This window comes from Vipera ursinii (genome assembly GCF_947247035.1).
Source record: "Vipera ursinii genome assembly, chromosome: 6".
Classification (NCBI taxonomy): Eukaryota; Metazoa; Chordata; class Lepidosauria; order Squamata; family Viperidae; genus Vipera; species Vipera ursinii.
In genome coordinates, this window is record NC_139515.1 from 41,197,692 (window position 1) to 41,216,768 (window position 19,077).

General features: G+C 42.0%; 1 protein-coding gene across 5 annotated transcripts in view; it reads left to right on the plus strand.

The window, feature by feature from the left end:
• MON2 (MON2 homolog, regulator of endosome-to-Golgi trafficking) overlaps positions 1 to 19,077 on the plus strand; it is a 108,253-nt gene that overhangs the window by 84,894 nt on the left and 4,282 nt on the right. For 4 of the 5 annotated variants that reach the window (XM_083366378.1, XM_083366380.1, XM_083366379.1 and 1 more), the window contains 3 exons: positions 1,657 to 1,717; positions 1,962 to 2,085; positions 3,076 to 3,283. In XM_083366378.1, coding sequence (XP_083222504.1) covers positions 1,657 to 1,717; positions 1,962 to 2,085; positions 3,076 to 3,283 — 393 coding nt within the window. Of the gene's footprint in view, positions 1 to 1,656; positions 1,718 to 1,961; positions 2,086 to 3,075; positions 3,284 to 4,428; positions 4,570 to 19,077 lie in introns of all 5 variants that reach the window. The other variant, XR_014492923.1, reaches the window with a different exon arrangement.

Genomic DNA, 19,077 nt, shown 5'->3' on the forward strand with positions numbered 1-19,077 from the left:
AGGCAATGCAGGGAGGATGAAGTTTAAGTGATTTGAAATAAAATAATTTGAATTTTTCCACATTGTTCCTTTGTATTAAACAATGACAGTGATTTTTAGAGCAGCTGTTTTTGGCTTTTTAAAATCAGTTTTATTTATTTATTTATTTATTTTATTTGTATACCGCGCTTCTCCTGAAGGACTCAGGGTGGTGTACAGGGCAATAAATACCAAAAATACAGAATACAAAAATTAAAAAACAGATTAAACCATTGTGCCCGAATACAATAAATTACTTAAAAACAGTAATTAAAACCCCAAACCCATCAGACCAGGCCGGCTTGTTCAAATAAATAAGTTTTTAGATCACGTCGGAAGGAGCGAAGGTCGGGAGCCGAGTAAACGGTTCCAAAGGTCAGGCGCGCCCACAGAGAACGCCCTCCCCCTGGGGGCCACCAGTCGGCATTCTCTGACCGGTGGCACCCTGAGGAGGTCCTCTCTGTGGGAGCGCACTGGGCGGAGGGAAGTTGATGCCGGCCGCAGGTGCTCCCTTAGGTTGTAGTTGTAGCTGGGGGTTTTCATCCTATTGCATTATATTAAAATCCCTAAGTAAGAAGGGAAAGATTTCTGCCAATCTCTAACAAGCGTCTTATTGCAGTACTGTAGCTAAAACCTGTCTGATTACCTGAGGGGCTTTCCCATATCAATGCTGTCAGAAAGCTATAAGCGTTATTAGATGAGTTCTGTTATTTCCAAAATATAGACATAAGTCTTTCTCCACAAAAAGTACTAAACAAGATACTATATTGTTCAGTAACATATTAAGGATGTGGAACACTAAACTGATCTAGGTAGAGCTCCTAAACTGCCAGTGGACCAGCACATAATGTTCTTCATAAAACTGGCCTCATACCTAACAGAACTGATTTACTCATAGCATAGAAGAGCCTTTACCATGGCAAGGTGTGGTCCATCTTTCAACAGTGCTAAAAGAGAGATACAAAAAAATAATCACCTATCCAAAACAATTGTGACCCTGTGTGGATGAAGAAGTATAAACAAATGAACATTTGCTACTTGCTTGATACAATAACCATGTAAAAGTAACTCTGTTACACAACAAGTAGTAGACTCTCTAGGTTGTCCCACACATTTTTATGCATCTTTTAATTATCTGACAATACCATGTTAACCAATATTTCCTTCATACAAAATCAGTTAAAAGAGCACCATAAAGCTTGTGTAGTAAAATTAAGAATCATAAAATGTATTTGGAAGGAGCTGTGGTTCTGTCTCCCATAATTTACATAGTGGTTCTATCTTGCTGCTGCAAAGGTTTAATACCATAATAGGTGTGATATGGAAGCCCAGTTTTCACTGTTTTGGTTTGCTTTTTTGCTTTGGGAAAGTAATATGTTTTTAAAACATACTTCCTTCATATTGTAAGTAGTGAAAGAGAAATTATATCAACTCCACCATTGATTCACAAATGTGTCTCAGTTCTCCATCAGTAAAACTAATAATGAACTAATTGTGGATTTGTAAACCTTTGATATATTCTGAGGCCCAATTAAAATCACCTTCCTAATAAAATATTTACTATGATGAAAATAATGTTTCTTCAGTATTTTCAAAAGGTTTTCCAATCCCTTAAGGCTATTTTTACTTGCCTTTCAGTGCACCTCCTGATAATCTTTCTATTCAAGAGTTTCAAAGAAATGAAAATATTGATGTTGAAGTGAGTATATATTTCTTAGCATCCAAAAATATTTGCATAACAAAATACTATATAATAATAATTGCTAAATTTGTATAAAATATAGATTTTGCTGTCAATTGTGATATCTGTTTGCAGAAGATTTGTATCTACATACTAAACAAAGTGGCCAACATAATTTCATTTAATTTTGCAGTTTGTGACTCAGTCTTGTTATGAGTATTTGCTAAATTACTTTCAAAACCTTATCTTTCATTTGCTATAGGTGGTGCAGCTCATCAGTACAGAGATACTGCCATATGCTAATTTTATTCCCAAGGAATTTGTTAGCCAGATCATGACTATGCTTAATAAAGGTTCAATACATTCCCAGTCCTCTTCATTTACAGGTATGTCAATCAAAAGAATATAAAGATATATATTCAGGCACAAAGTTCAGTGCAAAAGATTTAATATGTTCAACAGTAGTGTGCAATATTCAGATCTAAAACAAAAAAGGGGTGGGCATTGAAGCTAGCATGGGCTGAGTTGTAACTCAGGGATTAATTTTGCTACTTTTTAAAGACATAATTTTAGCTATTCTTTTTTATGGCCTGATGATTACAACAACATGGACGTCCTCTTTCTAGTGTATTGGGTTCAGAAAAAAATATGTTTGAATTAAGGAAACATTAAGGTGGCTGACATGTAATCACATAACTTATTAAAAGTGTGCCTTTTCCTATGTTCACATAGCAGTCATATTTTAAAAAAATATTCACAATCCCAATAGTTTTAATGACTGTTCTTAAAAATTAAGTATATATAAATATATATTTCTACTTGTAGGTAAAACTTAACAAATTGAGAAATCAATGGGCCCTTTCTTTGTACAGTAACATGTCTGACAATATAGCTACTGAATACTCTGAATAAATACTTTAATTAGCAAATATATAGTGATATAGGATTGATTAAATATGTGATTTCTACTTCTGTTTTGAATTATCTTTATTTTCCAAAGGAAGGTAAGAAGCAAACTGATAGAATTAAGTCATGTTTAAGTCTCACCATTATTACAGAAATTATATCTCATTTAAGCTATTGATTTAAAAAAAACTTGATACCCCACTAGTTTCTTTGGAATGCTTCCTGTTAATAGAAAAAAAATGATTCTCTACTTGACAATTTAAATCATTAAAAATGTAGATATGGCTGAAGTTGACTGATCAGATTTGTGTTAATCCTTTCATATACATTTTTATATTATGCCTGTTATACTTTGCTCTGATTAATTTTCATTATGGATATTTTGTCTTTCTTTATGTGTCCTACTATTCATTCCACTAACTACTTTTAAAATAAATTCTTAAAACAAGGATGGCTTTTGATTTTGACAGAGGCAGAGATTGATATTCGTATGAGAGAGGAATTTTCCAAGATGTGTTTTGAAACACTGCTTCAGTTTTCATTCAGTAACAAAGTAACAACTCCTCAAGAAGGCTATATTTCACGAATGGCACTTTCTGTTCTATTAAAACGATCTCAAGATGTACTTTATCGTTACATAGAAGATGAAAGATTAAGTGGCAAGTGTCCACTTCCAAGGTATGTTCATTTACTTAATCTCATCCATTAGTGATCAGTTAATTTTAGACCCTAGAATTAATGTTCATGTAGGGTTCTTTTAAGCAAACATGTATTGCACAATAACAAAATGATTTGCTAACTCTGGTTTTAAAGAAATATTTTCAGAATATACCATCATGATTATAAGAGTAGACTTTGCTTCCACTTCTAAATAAATTTATTTGACAGTAATAAGCACACAAAGAATTTCATACTTTTAAAATAAACTAAAAGAAAAAGAACATGTGTAAATTTGCACGTATCTTGCCAGACACTCTGGATATAAATGTTACAAAAGCAAAGAAGAGAAGAATGTTATAGCAAATGGCACATTGTTCCAGTTCTTTTTGCAAGCCCTGAACTTGTAAAGTCCTGCCTTACTGGCCCCATTGAGCTTTGTAAGCTCAATTATTGATGGAATTCCAATCAATGCCTTCTAGCCCTTAGATTTATATAAAAGCTCTGTAGGTAAAAGATGGCTATGACTATGGCTGGACAGCTGAAAATGTTTGCTATTTGCTATATTTTAATTATATATAAACACTAAGTTAAAGTTGGGTTTGATTATCTTGTTCTATTCATTAGTTCAGCTATTATAATTTTCTAGTATATGATACTAAGAGCTAAGAATTTAAAATTTCTGGGGAAAAAGTTTGTGTTTTGCAGTAACAATATTTTGGTTACAATAGTCTCTTTCTTGCTGTTTCATTACATTAAAAATATTACTCCAATAAGTAATCACCTAGGCAATAGTTCTGTATAATATTTGGCTGAGATTTCTTTTTTTAGCTAAACAAAGTTTTAATTTGATTTACTTAAAATTAGAATTTAGAAAAAAGATGCTTAAATCTGTGAATGATTCTAATGTTTCTATGAATAGGGTTGGCAAAAAATCACATGCACAGTAATCCTTAGATTGCACATTTTGAAATTAATATGGGCAACTATCCAAAGAGTATCCATTTGCATTCCCCCTCACTTTGGACAATAGATTCTTAGATTCTAACAGAAGAAGATTGGATTACAAATTTTGATTTACATGGTGGATTACAATGTATGACTAAAAGATAAAGATGAGCACCCCAAAGTAACTTCTGCTCCCTCCTCTGCTTCTGCAAGTGCAGGTTATCAGAGATCAATTGATACAATGCTCCAACAAGAAAAGGCTAACAACTTCCAGAAGGAAACACAAGCTACACTACAAGCAATCCAAGAGACAATTGCTACTCACATGGCAGCTACGAGAAATCATGAGGAGATGAAAAGTAATCTTGATAAAATGAATCAAAAAATTTAATAACATGGATCTCAATTTGAAAAATTTAAACAGATGGTCACAAAAAATCAACAAAGAATTCAAAAAATGGAAGATAAATCAAGTGAGGTTGACCAGAAATTAGAAAAGTTAAAAGATGAAAACCAGTCATTGATGCAAATAAATGGAGAATTAGAATACTCGATAGCCGTCATGGAAATGGAAAAGGCTTCTTAAGATTTCAAAATATAATGGAAGACAAGGAAGAGGACCTTCTAGACCTGATAACAGAATTATTGGCAGACGCATTAGAAATTGGGAAACAGAAAATGGAACGAGAATTGGATCAGATCTACCGAGTCAATTCAAACTATGCTAGAAGAAATAAAGTTCCTAGAGATTAGATTTCTTAAAAGATCCATAAGAGATGAAATTTTGAAAAGAGTAAGAGATGAACCTTTGAAATACAAAGAAATTGTAGTTCTCAAACAAATCCCTAGGACAGGGCTTTTCAACCAGTGGTACAGGTACCACCTGTGGTATATTGGCACCTGGCAGGTGGTACGCAACCATCCTAGAAAAGTGGTAGTGGGGAAGGGGAATGAGCTGAACTGGTTGCAGCACCGCATAAGCCTGAGTGAGAGACGGTTGGAGCTGCAGGGCTGTCAGGGCTCAGCGAAAGCACCAGGATCAGCGCCAGGCTCCAGCTGGAGCTCGGCGCTGATCCTGGCACTTCTGAGCCCAGAAGAAGCGCTGATCAGCTGGAATGTTGCAGCATCTCCAGGGTCTTGTGATTTACATTCAGATGCTTGGCAACTGATTCATATTTATGACGGTCACATTGTCCCTGGGTCAGGTGAAGTGACCAAAACCTGCTGCAACTACCTAGCAGATGGGGGGAATAAAAACCAAACACCCCCCCCCACCCCTGCTGCCAATCCTCAACAGAAATGCTCACAACGATGAAAACCTCGGACAGGAGAAGGACCACCGCTGGACAGGCAGGCAGGTGTCCTGTTCGGCTGTGGCTTGGGAGGCACTTTTTTCAGTGCCACTGTAACTTCAGTCACTAAGCAAACTGTTGTAAGTCGAGGACTACCTATACTTCATCACTTTTTTCCTTTTGGGGGGACAGGATCATCCAAGTTTTTGACACCTTGCTAGGCGACTGGTGGTAATCGGATTTCAGTGAATTTCAGATAATTTATTATGACATGAAAAGATATAGATTGGACATGCCACTTAAAGCAATGGAATTCTATGATAAACACAAAGTGTTTATGGAAGGAGGTGATTTTGAATCTGGTACAACGAGAGAAACAAAGAAACAGGAAGTGATAGCCAAAGAAGGAGCAACTAAACCAAGAGAGGAAGAAGAAATTAAAATTACATATACAGAAGAAGGGGCAAGACCAAGAGAAGAGACAGATAAGATCTTCTAGAAGATTAAGACCTAGATGTAATTGAAAGAGATGGAGAAGGAAAGTGGGATCCTGTCTATGAATATAAATGGACTGAATTCTCCCTCAGAAAGGAAAAAAAATTACACAACTACAAAAATTGAAAATATAGTTTGCCTCCAAGAAACACATATTAAGAGACAACACCATAAATTGTTAGAACAACCAAAAATTGGTAAACTCCATTTTGCATTAGCATAACAAAAGAAAAGAGGAATAGCCCTATATATTAAAGAAACTATGAACCCTAAACAAATTTATGTGGATGAAGAGGGAAGAATATTAATGGTGGAAATAATGGTGGACCAAAAACAGATACTGATGGTAGCAATATATGCACCAAATGATAAACAAGAACAATTTTACCAAAAAGTATATAAAAAATATTAGAATTGGACTATCAAAATTTTTGTATAATGGGAGACTTCAGTGCAATAATAGATGGAACTTTGGACTATAAAAGCACTAAGCAAGGGAAGAAAGGAAGAAATATATTACCTAAAGCATTTTTTAAATGGCAGAAGTACTCTGTATTTAAGACATATGGACATCCTCGGAACGTAGCGCAATGATACAAGAAATAGGGATAGAAACTAATATCTGGGCAGATCACAATCCAATAAAGATGACTTGGCGAGGAGCCAAGAAAAAATTAAGATGGTCCTTGAACAAATCTATATTGAAAGAAAAAGAATTTATACAACTAATGACAAAGGATAAAAATAAATAAGAAAGAAGAGACGTCGCTTCAAAATGTGTGGGACATAGTTAAAGCATATTTCAGAGAGCTGGCTATAACCTATACTGCTAAAAAGAATAAAGAAAGAAAAAGAAAGAAAGAAAACAACAATAATTAAAGTTGAAGGAAAAATTTAGAAAATTAGAATTAGAACTACAAATAGACCCACAAAAGAAAATACTTAAAAAAGCAAATGGAGATAATAAAACATAAACTAAACTTAGCAGAGGCGGAAATAATGGCTCAACAGATTAAAAAGGCTAAACAGAACTTTTTTGAAAATGTCAATAAACCGGGGAGATGGTTAGCATATAGATTGAAAAACGAAAAAGAGAAAAAAACTGATAAACAAGTTGCAAGACCCAAAAGGTGAATTACAGTTTCAAAATGACACAATTTAAAAAAAATATTAAAGATTTACCAGATACTTTACAGTGCAGAGGAAACTTGAAAAGAAAAAATACAGCATTACCCAAAAAAGCAGGCTTACCAAAAATTCCAGAGAATATTCAAAACATATTAAATGAGAAAATATCAATGATGGAGATAACAGAGGCCATAAAAAGGCAAAAAAATGATAAGACCCCTGGGCCCAGATGGATTACCTGCAGAGGTCTACAAATCATTACAAGATATACTAAGCCCAATATTGAAAGAACTGTGTAATGAAATAATTTTGGAGGCTAAAATACCAAATACATGGACTGAAGCTAACACATTACCTTAATACCCAAAGAAGATTCTGACTTGACGCAAATAAAAAATTACAGACCAATATCATTATTAAATGTAGACTATAAAATATTTGCCTCAATAATAGCAGTAAGACTAAAGAAATTTCTGACCGAATTTATACATACAGAACAAAATGGCTTTCTACCTAAAAGACAGATAAAACATAACTTAAGAATGATCCTAGATGTTTTAGAGTACTATGAATTCATCCAGGGAAACAGATGGCTTTAATATTTCTAGATGCACAGAAAGCATTCGACAACGTAAATTGGCAATTTATGTTCCAGCAATTATAGGAAATGGATTTTGGAGAAAAATTTACAAATGTAATCAAAACAATTTATCATAAACAAACAGCTATAATAATTGTAAATGGAGATTTTACAGAAAACTTTGACATTAAAAAAGGCACAAGACAGGGATGTCCACTATCTCCACTATTATTTATATTAACACGAAGTATTGACTAGAAACATCAGGCAAGATATAGAAATTAAAGGACTGGAGATAAAAGATGAACAATACAAACTACAAGCATTTGCAGATGACTTGGTTTTCATATTAGAAGACAGCAGGGTTGAAAATAAACAGAGAAAAGATTAAAGTGCTAACTAAAAATCTAACTGAAAAACAAAAATCCTAACTAGCAAAAAAACCCAAATCTTTAAATAGTTAAAAAAGTTAAATACTTGGGAATTTATTTAATAGCAAGATGTGGAACAATAAAAGAAGACGACTATTGTAAGATTATTAAAACAAATAAAATTGGATCTGGAAAAGTGGAAAAAATTACAACTTTCAACGCTGGGGAGAATAGCAATAGTGAAAATGAATATCTTACCAAAAATACTCTTTTTATTTCAAACAATACCTATAAGACTGGGAAAAAGCTTTTTTCATGAACTAAATAAAACAATACTGAAATTTATCTGGCAAGGAAAAAAAGCTAGAATTAGACTGAAAATGTTACAAGAAGTGAAAGAAAGTGGAGGACTTGGATTGCCGGACTGGACACTATACTACCAAGCAACTATATTAACATGGCTAAAAGAGTGGATAATGCTTAGAGTTAAAAGAATATTATACCTAGAGGGGCATAACCTACAACTTGGATGGCATGCCTTTCTGTGGTATGGGAAGAATAAAATACATAGATACTTTCAAAACCATTTTATAAGAAATGCACTTCTTCTAGAATGGGAAAAAATAAAAGCAAAAATCTATATTAAAATACCTGGATGGCTTTCAGCAATGGAAGCATTTGCTTACCCAAATTTAATTAACTATGAGAAAGTTGTGACCTATAAAGATATTTTGGACAATGAAGGGAAACTGAAAGACAGACAAGACTGACAAGAACAAGGTATTGATCTATCATAATGGCCATACTTGCAAATTCAAATGAGATATGAAAAAGATGCTAAATCAATGGGATTTTATAAAGAACAGACAGAATTTGACCAGATGCTGTTAAAAACAGATGAGAAATTGATTAAGAAGCTCTATAAATATTTGTTAATCTTAAAGATGGAAAAGGAACAAGTAAAAGAAGCAATGATAACATGAGCAAAGAACTTTGGACATGATATAGAATTAGAAAACTGGCAAAGTTTATGGGAAAGAAATGCTAAATTAACCAAAGCAGTGGCTTAGAAAGAAAACTTATACAAAATGTTTTACAGATGGCATCTAATACTGGTGAGATTAGCGAAAATGTTTAAAAGTACATCAAACAAGTGTTGGAAATGTAAACAAAAACCAGGTACTTATTATTATATCTGATGGTTATGCCCTAAAGGTAAAAGATTTTGGTCAAAAATACACGTATGGTTGGAAAAAATGACTAAAAAACATATAGATTTCAAGCCAGAACTGTTTCCGTTAGGCATAATAGGAGTGTTGTGATTCAGGGTCAGCCTGTGGGTTCGGCATTTGGGTCGGACGATTCAGAGGAGGAGGTGGGGGGTGTTGGAGAGGTTGCTGAGGGGGTTGGAGAGCTTGCTGATGAGAGCCCTCAGCCAGGCCCCTCCCACCTGGTTACGACGCAGACCCAGCTGTGTGAGCCTGACAGCATGGATGAAGATGACCCACAGCTGGCCCTGTTCAAGGACGCCCGACGCAGGAGGCAGTCAATCAGGAGTAAACAGAGGAAGGCAATGGGGCACCTCGGAAGGAGGCAGAGAGAAGCCACGCCCTGAACTGTTTAAAAGGAGAATGCGTGGGAGGGCTGGTTTGCTGAAGGCAACCGTTTGAATAGTTCCTGTTTCATGGTTCGTGTCTTGTTTTGCTCTATTTGCTTTTGTGTTCATAAATTTGGCAGGCTTAGTTCCAGCCTCTTGCCTTCTTGTAAAAGGGGTTGTCCCTGCCTTATCTGCAGGGCCGGTAGTAGGCTGGTACAGAACAGTTTGCCTTCAGCTTCCCACCCCTTACTATTATTATGGAGCAGCTACGTGCTGAGAATGCCCAGCTTGCCCAGCAACTCACTTTGTTGGCAGCTCAGGTGGCTCAATTGCAAGCTCAGGTCCATGCTGCACCCCCACCGTCACCCCCACCCAGGAGAAAATGCCAAGTTGCGATGCCGGATAAATTTACTGGCAATCCAGAACTGTTTCCTGCTTTCCTGGGACAATGCCAGCTCTTTATCAGCGTGAGAGCAGCTGATTTCCCCACTGACCGGGATAAGGTGGGGTTTGTGTTAAGCCTTCTTTCGGGTGATGCATCTCGTTGGGGCACGCCTCTCCTGGCTCAACCTAGTCCATTGTTGGACAACTTTGTGGGGTTTTGTGATCATATGCGTCTGATGTATGAGGACCCTATAAAGATGCAGACTGCTACTCGACGCCTGATAGCTCTGAGGCAGGGTCAACGCCCCCTACAGGGCTATATCAGCGATTTTCGGCTACTTAGCCAGGATTCCGCCTGGAATGAGGCTGCGCTTGTGGATGCCTTCCAGGATGGATTGTCGGAGGAGATGTTGGATGAGCTGGCCCGTGTGGATATTCCCTCAGACCTGAATGGGCTGATCCATCTGCCTGCGGATTGATGCTCGGTTGCAGCAGCGAAGGAGTCACCGTGCCACCCCACAGACCCCTGCAGCCCCTGTTGTGCGTGAGCCCCCAGTTCAAAGGGAGGAGCCAATGGAGCTGGGTGCCGCCAGGTCTCGTCTATCGGTGACTGAAATGAACAGACGATCGGGGGGGTTGTGTTTTTACTGCGGGGACCCTGGGCATTTGGCTGCTTTTTGCCCAAAGAAGCGACAGCGGGCATCAGTGACCAAGTCTGCCCCGAGAAAGTCCCCTACTTTTCTGTTGGGAAACGCCCCGAGCCCGATCTAGACGGTGTGATAGATCGGGTGTCCCACAACTACACTGAGCGACGTCTTTCCGATGCTGTCTGTGGACCTCCACGGCATCTGATATTGGAGGCACGTCTGATCCTTCCAGGCAAGCCAGAGGGGATTCCAGTCCATGCCTTAATTGACTCTGGGGCCACCACAAATTTTATGGACTCAGCATTTGTGGCCAAATGGGCTGTTCCCCAGTGCCCAGTGGATCTGCCCATGTTAGTGGAGACTATTGATGGTCGAGTGCTCCTGTCTGTGCCAATTACGGCCGCCATGCAACCATTATGTAGGGCCATCAGTTCCCATGTGGAGGTCATCCAGTTTTATATCACCTCAGATCTGCATTTCCCCGTGGTCTTGGGACTGGCGTGGCTCCGGGCGCATGACCCACAGATCTACTGGTCACAGAACCTGGTCACCTTCCCAAGCTTGCAGTGCGTGGACCACTCCCGCCATATCTGTGCCGGCCAGGTGGAGGGTTCCCCAGGGGTTTCCTTGCCTCCCGAACTGTCCAACTTTGCTGATGTGTTCAGCGAGACAGAGGCGGATCAATTACCCCCGCATAGGCCCTATGACGGTTTCATCCGGCCCTCGTCCTCGCCAGTGTCTGCACCCGTGCTCTTTGTCAAAAAGAAGTCCTGCGAATTGTGGCTTTCCTGCGATTATAGGAAACTCAACGCCATCACGGTGCGCAATCGTTACCCGCTGCCCCTCATCCCCGAACTCTTGGACCGACTCCAGGAGGCTAAGATCTTCACCAAACTGGACCTGCGTGGAGCTTACAACCTCGTCAGGGTTCGGCCGGGTGATGAGTGGAAGACAGTGTTTGGTACTCATTATGGACATTTTAAGTACACGGTGATGCCGTTTGGCTTGACCAACGCCCCCGCCGTGTTTCAACATTTCATGAACGACATTTTCCGGGATTTGTTGGATCAGTTTGTTGTGATCTACTTAGATGACATCCTGATCTACTCCCCGTCACGTTAGGTGCACCATCAGCATCTCCATCAGGTCCTGCAGCGACTCCGAGAACATGGGTTGTTTGCCAAGTTGGAGAAGTGCCAGTTCTACCGGGTGACCATCGATTTCCTGGGTCACCGCATTTCTCCTGAGGGCATTGCCATGGAGCCGAGTAAGGTTGAGTCTTTGCAGAGTTGGCAACCCCCACGTCGTGTGAAGGATGTTCAGCGACTTCTTGGGTTCGCCAACTATTACCAAGCTTTCATCCCTGGGTTTGCTGCTTTGACAGCCCCCCTCACCCGGCTCCTGCAGAAGACTCGGTTTCAGTGGAACGCTCCAGAACAACGGGCTTTCCAGACTTTGAAGGAAGCCTTCATGAAGGAGCCCATCTTGAAGCATCCCGACCCGCAACGGCCGTTTGTCGTGGAGGCGGACACCTCTGACATTGCCATTGGGGCGGTGTTACTCCAGGCAACGACGCCCCACAATACCCTCTTCCCATTCACAAAAACTGAACCCTTCACTGCGCAATTATACAATCTGGGAGAAGGAGCTGCTTGCCATCTAAGTGCCGTTCGAGGCCTGGAGGCATCATCTGGAGGGAGCACGGCATCAAATCGAGGTCTGGACGGACCATAAGAATTTGGAAAGCCTGCAGACCGCTCGGAATTTGAACCAACGCCAGATCCGGTGGTCTCTTTTCTTTGCGAGGTTCGACTTCCGAGTTCGGTACATACCTAGCGGGCACAATCAAAGAGCGGATGCTCTGTCAAGGAAGCCCGAATATTCCCAAGTGGAAGACAAGCTTCTGCCCAGGACAGTGATCCCCGTCGAGTCTTTTGCTGCGGTGTGGGAGCCAGTTGATATACGGGCTCGGATCCGGGAGGCACAGCAGCAGGTGGTGTGGGTGGCTCAGCGGAAGGAGGATGTGGGTCCAGATTCTTCTTGGACGGTCACGGATGGACTCTTGTATTATCGTGACCCGCTCTACGTTCCGGGAGGGCCACTCAGGGGACTCATCCTTAGCCAGTGTCACGATAACCCAGTGGCGGGGCATTTTGGCCTGTTCAAGATCCTGAACCTTTTCATTTCGACTCCAAACAACCCCAGTGATGCCCTCGCTGTGATGTCCCGTTGCCTGGAGGCGGTTCGGGTCTGGATGGGGAGGAACAGACTTCAACTCAACCCTGACAAGACTGAGTGGCTGTACATTCCAGCATCCCGGGACATTCAAAATGTTCCATCGCTTTCTATGGGGGGTGAGCTCTTAGCCCCCGTGGATAGGGCTCACAACTTGGGAGTCCTCCTAGATTCACGACTTACTCTGAAAGATCATATAGTGGCCGTGACTAGGGGGGCTTTCGCCCAGGTTCACCTGGTGCGCCAGTTGCGGCCCTATCTGGACCGGGATGCCCTGTGTACGGTCACTCATGCGCTCGTGACCTCTCGCCTAGACTATTGTAATGCTCTCTACATGGGGCTTCCCTTGAAGACTACTCGGAGGCTCCAACTGGTACAGAATGCGGCCGCGAGAGTTGTCTTGGGAGTTTCCCAGTACTCCCATGTTACACCTTTGCTCCGCGAGCTGCATTGGTTACCAGTTGTCTTCCGGGTGAGGTTCAAGGTCTTGGTTATGATCTTTAAGTCCTTACATGGCATGTGTCCGGGATACCTCGAGGACCACCTGCTGCCGGCGTCAACTCCCCTCCGCCCTGTGAGAGGGCCTCCTCAGGGTGCCTCCGGTCAGGGAATGTCGACTGGTGGCCCCCAGGGGGAGGGCCTTCTCTGTGGGTGCTCCGACATTATGGAACCAACTGCCGGTTGAGCTCCAGATGGCATCGGACCTTCGATCCTTCCGTCGCGGGTTGAAGACCCACTTATTTGAATTAGCTGGTCTGGCCTGATGGGGGAATATGGGTTTTTTAATTGGTTTTTATTATTCTATCATTGTATTTTAATTGGTCATTGGTTTAATTTTCTTTTAATTTTTGTATAGCTATTTATACATGCCCTGTGAACCGCCCTGAGTCCCTTGGGAGAAGGGCGGTATAGAAATCAAATAAATGAAATGAAATGAAATGAAATGAACCTGGTCTCTCGTACCTTCTGGTGGCCCCGAGTCCTACACGACGTCCAGTCCTATGTCACCTTCTGCATCCCATGCAGGCAGGTCAATCAGCGACAGGGGCCCCGCCTGAATTACTGCAGCCCTTGCCGACACCCAAAAGACCCTGGGGGGCTGTGTCCATGGACCTCTTGATGGATTTACTCCCATCCTCTGGTTTTATGACAGTGTATGTGGTGGTGGACATGCTGACCAAGATGGCGCACTTCATCCCCTGTCGCGGCTTACCGTCAGCCCGCGCCACTAGTCGTATGTTCATTCAGCAGGTGTTTAGGCTGCACGGCCTCCCTGATAGAGTCGTCTCTGATAGGGGGGTCCAGTTTACAGCCCGCTTCTGGCAGGAGTTGATGCATGCGTTGGATATCAAGATTTGCCTCTCGTCCGCGCATCATCCTCAAACTGACGGGGGAACCGAGAACAACCGGTATCCTGGAACAATATCTGCGCTGCTACGTCAGTCTGCAGCAAAACAATTGGGTGGACTATCTGGCCATAGCTGAGTTTGCATTTAACAATTCGCAGCACACCTCCACACAGATGACACCGTTCTTGGCCAATGTGGGATATCACCCCCGGTTTTCACTGGAGCCGGCAGCGAACGACTTCATGGCAGAGTTACAGGCGATCCATCGATTGGTGCGACGTCAGTTAGAGAAGGCCAAGGCCGATTACAAAAGGTTTGCTGATCGGTCAAGGTGGGATACGCCTCCACTATCGGTGGGAGATCGGGTCTGGTTGTCCACCAGGAACGTACCATCAACACGGCCGGTGAGAAAGTTAGATCACTGATATTTAGGACCGTTCCCAGTCAAGGCTGTCATCAATCCAGTTGCCTATCGCTTAACTCTGCCACGTTCCCTGCGTGTGCACCCAGTTTTTCATCGGTCTCTGTTGGTCCCCGAGCAACCGGCCTGTCCACTCCGCCGAGCGGAACCTCCCCCATCAGGACCTCGTGATGGAGACAGCACCCCCGAGTATAAGGTCGCCAGCATCAGGGACTCCTGTTGGCTGAAAGGTCGTTTCCAGTACCTGATTGAATGGAAAGGCTACGGACCAGAGGAGTTTACCTGGGAAGATGCGACCGCTGTTCATGCCCCTGCTTTGGTGACTGCTTTTCATGAACAATTTCCATCCCGACTGCATCCGGATCGGCAGACCCGGGGGAAGGGCCCTGCGGTGCGGGATAGTGTTGTGATTCAGGGTCAGCCTGTGGGTTCAGCATTTGCGTCAGACGATTCAGAGGAGGAGGGGGGGTGTTGGAGAGGTTGCTGAGAGGGTTGGAGAGCTTGCTGATGAGAGCCCTCAGCCAGGCCCCTCCCACCTGGTTACGACGCAGACCCAGCTGTGTGAGCCTGACAGCGTGGATGAAGATGATCCACAGCTGGCCCTGTTCAAGGACGCCCGACGCAGGAGGCAGTCAATCAGGAGTAAGCAGAGGAAGGCAATGGGGCACCTCGGAAGGAGGCAGAGAGAAGCCACGCCCTGAACTGTTTAAAAGGGGAATGCGTGGGAGGGCTGGTTTGCTGAAGGCAACCGTTTGAATAGTTCCTGTTTCATGGTTCATGTCTTGTTTTGCTCTATTTGCTTTTGTGTTCATAAATTTGGCAGGCTTAGTTCCAGCCTCTTGCCTTCTTGTAAAAGGGGTTGTCCCTGCCTTATCTGCAGGGCCGGTAGTAGGCTGGTACAGAACAAGGAGGAAACTACGAGAAAAATTATATATATTTAATTTTACATGTATTAACTGCAGCAAGAATTGTATTTGCTCAATATTGGAAAAATGAAAACTTATCAACGGAAGGAGAACTAATTAAGAAAATTTTAGTTTGTGCCCAAATGGACAGATTGACATTAAAGAGAAAAGAGAAAGAAGACTCAGTGTACTTTAGAATATGGGACAATTTTTACCAATTGCTAGAAAAGCAAATTAGAGAGAAGGGAACATGATATGTACTATGTAACATTGAATATATACTAGTAAGAAAAAGACTATTGAGCGATTAACTAACATATGATAATATAGAAATTAACTCTTACTTATTGTTTTTTTAAATACATGAATCCAGACAATATGCTGTTTGCTAAATATTAAGAATGTTTTTTAAAAAATCTTAACCCTAACTCTAACCCTACAAAAATTAATAAAATATATACAAAAAAACAGATTTTGAAATGCCTATACTGTAATTTTAGGGATTTCTTTCTTAAGATAGAACAGCTTAAAAACTCAGTATCTGAAAGAAAAATAAACAATTCAGCAACAACCTCTTGCTTCATCATTATTTACATAGCCAGGGTTCAAAATTTCTAGAAACAAATAGGATCTGCAATAAAATGTCACCATTGCATACCCCACCCCACCCCAGGTATTTCTGTCCTTCAAAATATACACCAAGCTGAGCATACTAAGAATACCTTATGGTGAGAAGGAAGGAATTTACTTCAGTTGTTCTGCAAAGCTTGGGCTCCCCTTCCTTCCCAGTATATTCAGGTCTTGCCATTGTCAGCAGGCGTGTTTTGACTACATACTATGGACAGTACTTGCTCAAATAATTGTTAGTATGCATAATGAAAACAAAACTATACTTACAGTGGAACAAAAATGTATTTAGTCAGCCACCAATTGTGCAAGTTCTCCCACTTAAAAAGATGAGAGAGGCCTGTAATTTTCATCATAGGTATACCTCAACTATGAGAGACAAAATGGGGGGAAACAATCCAAGAAATCACGTTGTAGGATTTCTAACGAATTTATTTGCAAATTATGGTGGAAAATAAATATTTGGTCAATAACAAAAGTTCATCTCAATACTTTGTTACCGTATTTTCCGGCATATAAGACAACTTTTTAACCCATGAAAATCTTCTCAAAAGTTGGGGGGTGGTCTTATACACCCAGTTGTCTTATACGCCGGAAAATACTATTCACCTCTCTGATCTTTTCCTCTTTTCTGCTGGACGGTGGGATTGCTGGGTGAATGGAGGTAGGCGATGGCGACCCGTGGTTAAGATGGCGAAGGGGTGATGGAGGGCAAACTCTTGTCAGCTCCTGGGGCGGCTACTGCAGCCGCCGCCATTGCTCTCTCTAGGACTGGCCATGTTGGTGCTTCCAATGCTGGCTGTCAGGTCCCCGACGAGAGGAGGGGCAGGCGGTCCCCAGAGGCGCGCTGCTCGACAGTAGGAAGGGAGCATCTTTGCTCCCGCCGAGGCACCGCCTGACCCGCGCCGACCAGAAGAATTGCCTGGTCACGGAGTGCGGAACTGAGAGCAGCAGCGCACTAGGCGAGAGAGCTCAGAGGAAAGGAGGCAAGGCGCCCCTTTGGCGGGTAAGGAGAAAAGCTGGGCCAAGCACAGAGCAGGCGGAGCAGGGAAACGTTACGGGAGGAAAGGGAGTGGGATTTAAAAGGCGAGGCAGGCGGGACGTGGGCGTGGAGACGTTCCATTAGAAATAATGGAGGAGGGTCTGGGCGCTTTCCCGGATCGGAACGTGTGAACTGAGGGTGCCACTACAGTCCTCTTGTTTCCCAGGGTTGCCCGTCATGCCAGAGGCATTCCCTGTAGCCCCAGATTCTTTAGGTCCCCACATTCCTTAATTTGGGCGAATTTTGTCGGTGCTCCGTGGAGAAACATTAATACGCAAAAGCCGTTTGTTTAACCGCGCAAAACTTGGGGGAAACCTTGGTATTTGGGAACGGAAAGGCTTAAGACTTTTCATTTCTGTTTTATGCACGGGCTGGGAGGGTCACAAAGTTTACCTCTTTTATTTTAGCAACATTGTGGCACTTATAAAAAAAGGGTACTAACGGTAAAAAAATTGTTAATATGCAGATTGTGTGCCAGGAAGTGAAATATTGAGTTATTAGCCCAAACCCTATAATTTAACAAGAAAAGTAGGGGGTCGTCTTATACGCCAGAAAATATGGTATATACCCTTTGTTGGCAATGACAGAGGTCAAACGTTTTCTGTAAGTCTTCACAAGGTTTGCACCCACTGTTGCTGGTATGCAGATCTCCTCTAGAGCAGTGATGTTTTGGGGCTGTCGCTGGGCAACACAGACTTTCAACTCCTTCTAAATGTTTTCTATGGGGTTGAGATCTGGAGACTGGCTAGGCCACTCCAGGACCTTGAAATGCTTCTTACAAAGCCACTCCTTCGTTGCACGGGCAGTGTGTTTGGGATCATTTTCATGCTGAAAGACCAAGCCACATTTCATCTTCAGTGCCCTTGCTGATGGAAGGAGGTTTTCACTCAAAATCTCACGATACATAACCCCATTCATTCTTTCCTTTACACGGATCAGTCGTCTTGGTCCCTTTGCAGAAAAACAGCCCCAAAGCATGATGTTTCCACCCCCATGCTTCACAGTAGGTATGGTGTTCTTTGGATGCAACTCAGCATTCTTTCTCTTCCAAACACGACAAGTTGACTTTTTACCAAAAAGTTCTACTTTGGTTTCATCTGACCATATGACATTCTCCCAATCCTGTTCTGGATCATCCAAATGCTCTCTAGCAAACCTCAGACGGGCCCGGATATGTACTGGCTTAAGCAGGGGGACACATCTGGCACTGCAGGATTTGAGTCCCTGGCGGCGTAGTGTGTTACTGATGGTAGCCTTTGTTACTTTGGTCCCAGCTCTCTGCAGGTCCCCCCGTGTGGTTCTGGGATTTTTGCTCACCGTTCTTGTGATCATTTTGACCCCATGGGGTGAGATCTTGCGTGGAGCCCCAAAACGAGGGAGATTATCAGTGGTCTTGTATGTCTTCCATTTTCTAATAATTGTTCCCACAGTTGATTTCTTCAAACCAAGCTGCTTGCCTATTGAAAATTCAGTCTTCCCAGCATGGTGCAGGTCTACAATTTTGTTTCTGGTGTCCTTCGACAGCTTTTTGGTCTTGGCCATAGTGGAGTTTGGAGTGTGACTGTTTGAGGTTGTGGACTGGTGTCTTTTATACTGACAACAAGTTCAACCAGGTGCCATTCATACAGGTAATGAGTGGAGGACAGAGGAGCCTCTTAAAGAAGAAGTTACAGGTCTGTGAGAGCCAGAAATCTTGCTTGTTTGTAGGTGACCAAATACTTATTTTACCGAGGAATGTACAAATTAATTCATTAGAAATCCTACAATGTGATTTCCTGGATTCTTCCCCCCCCC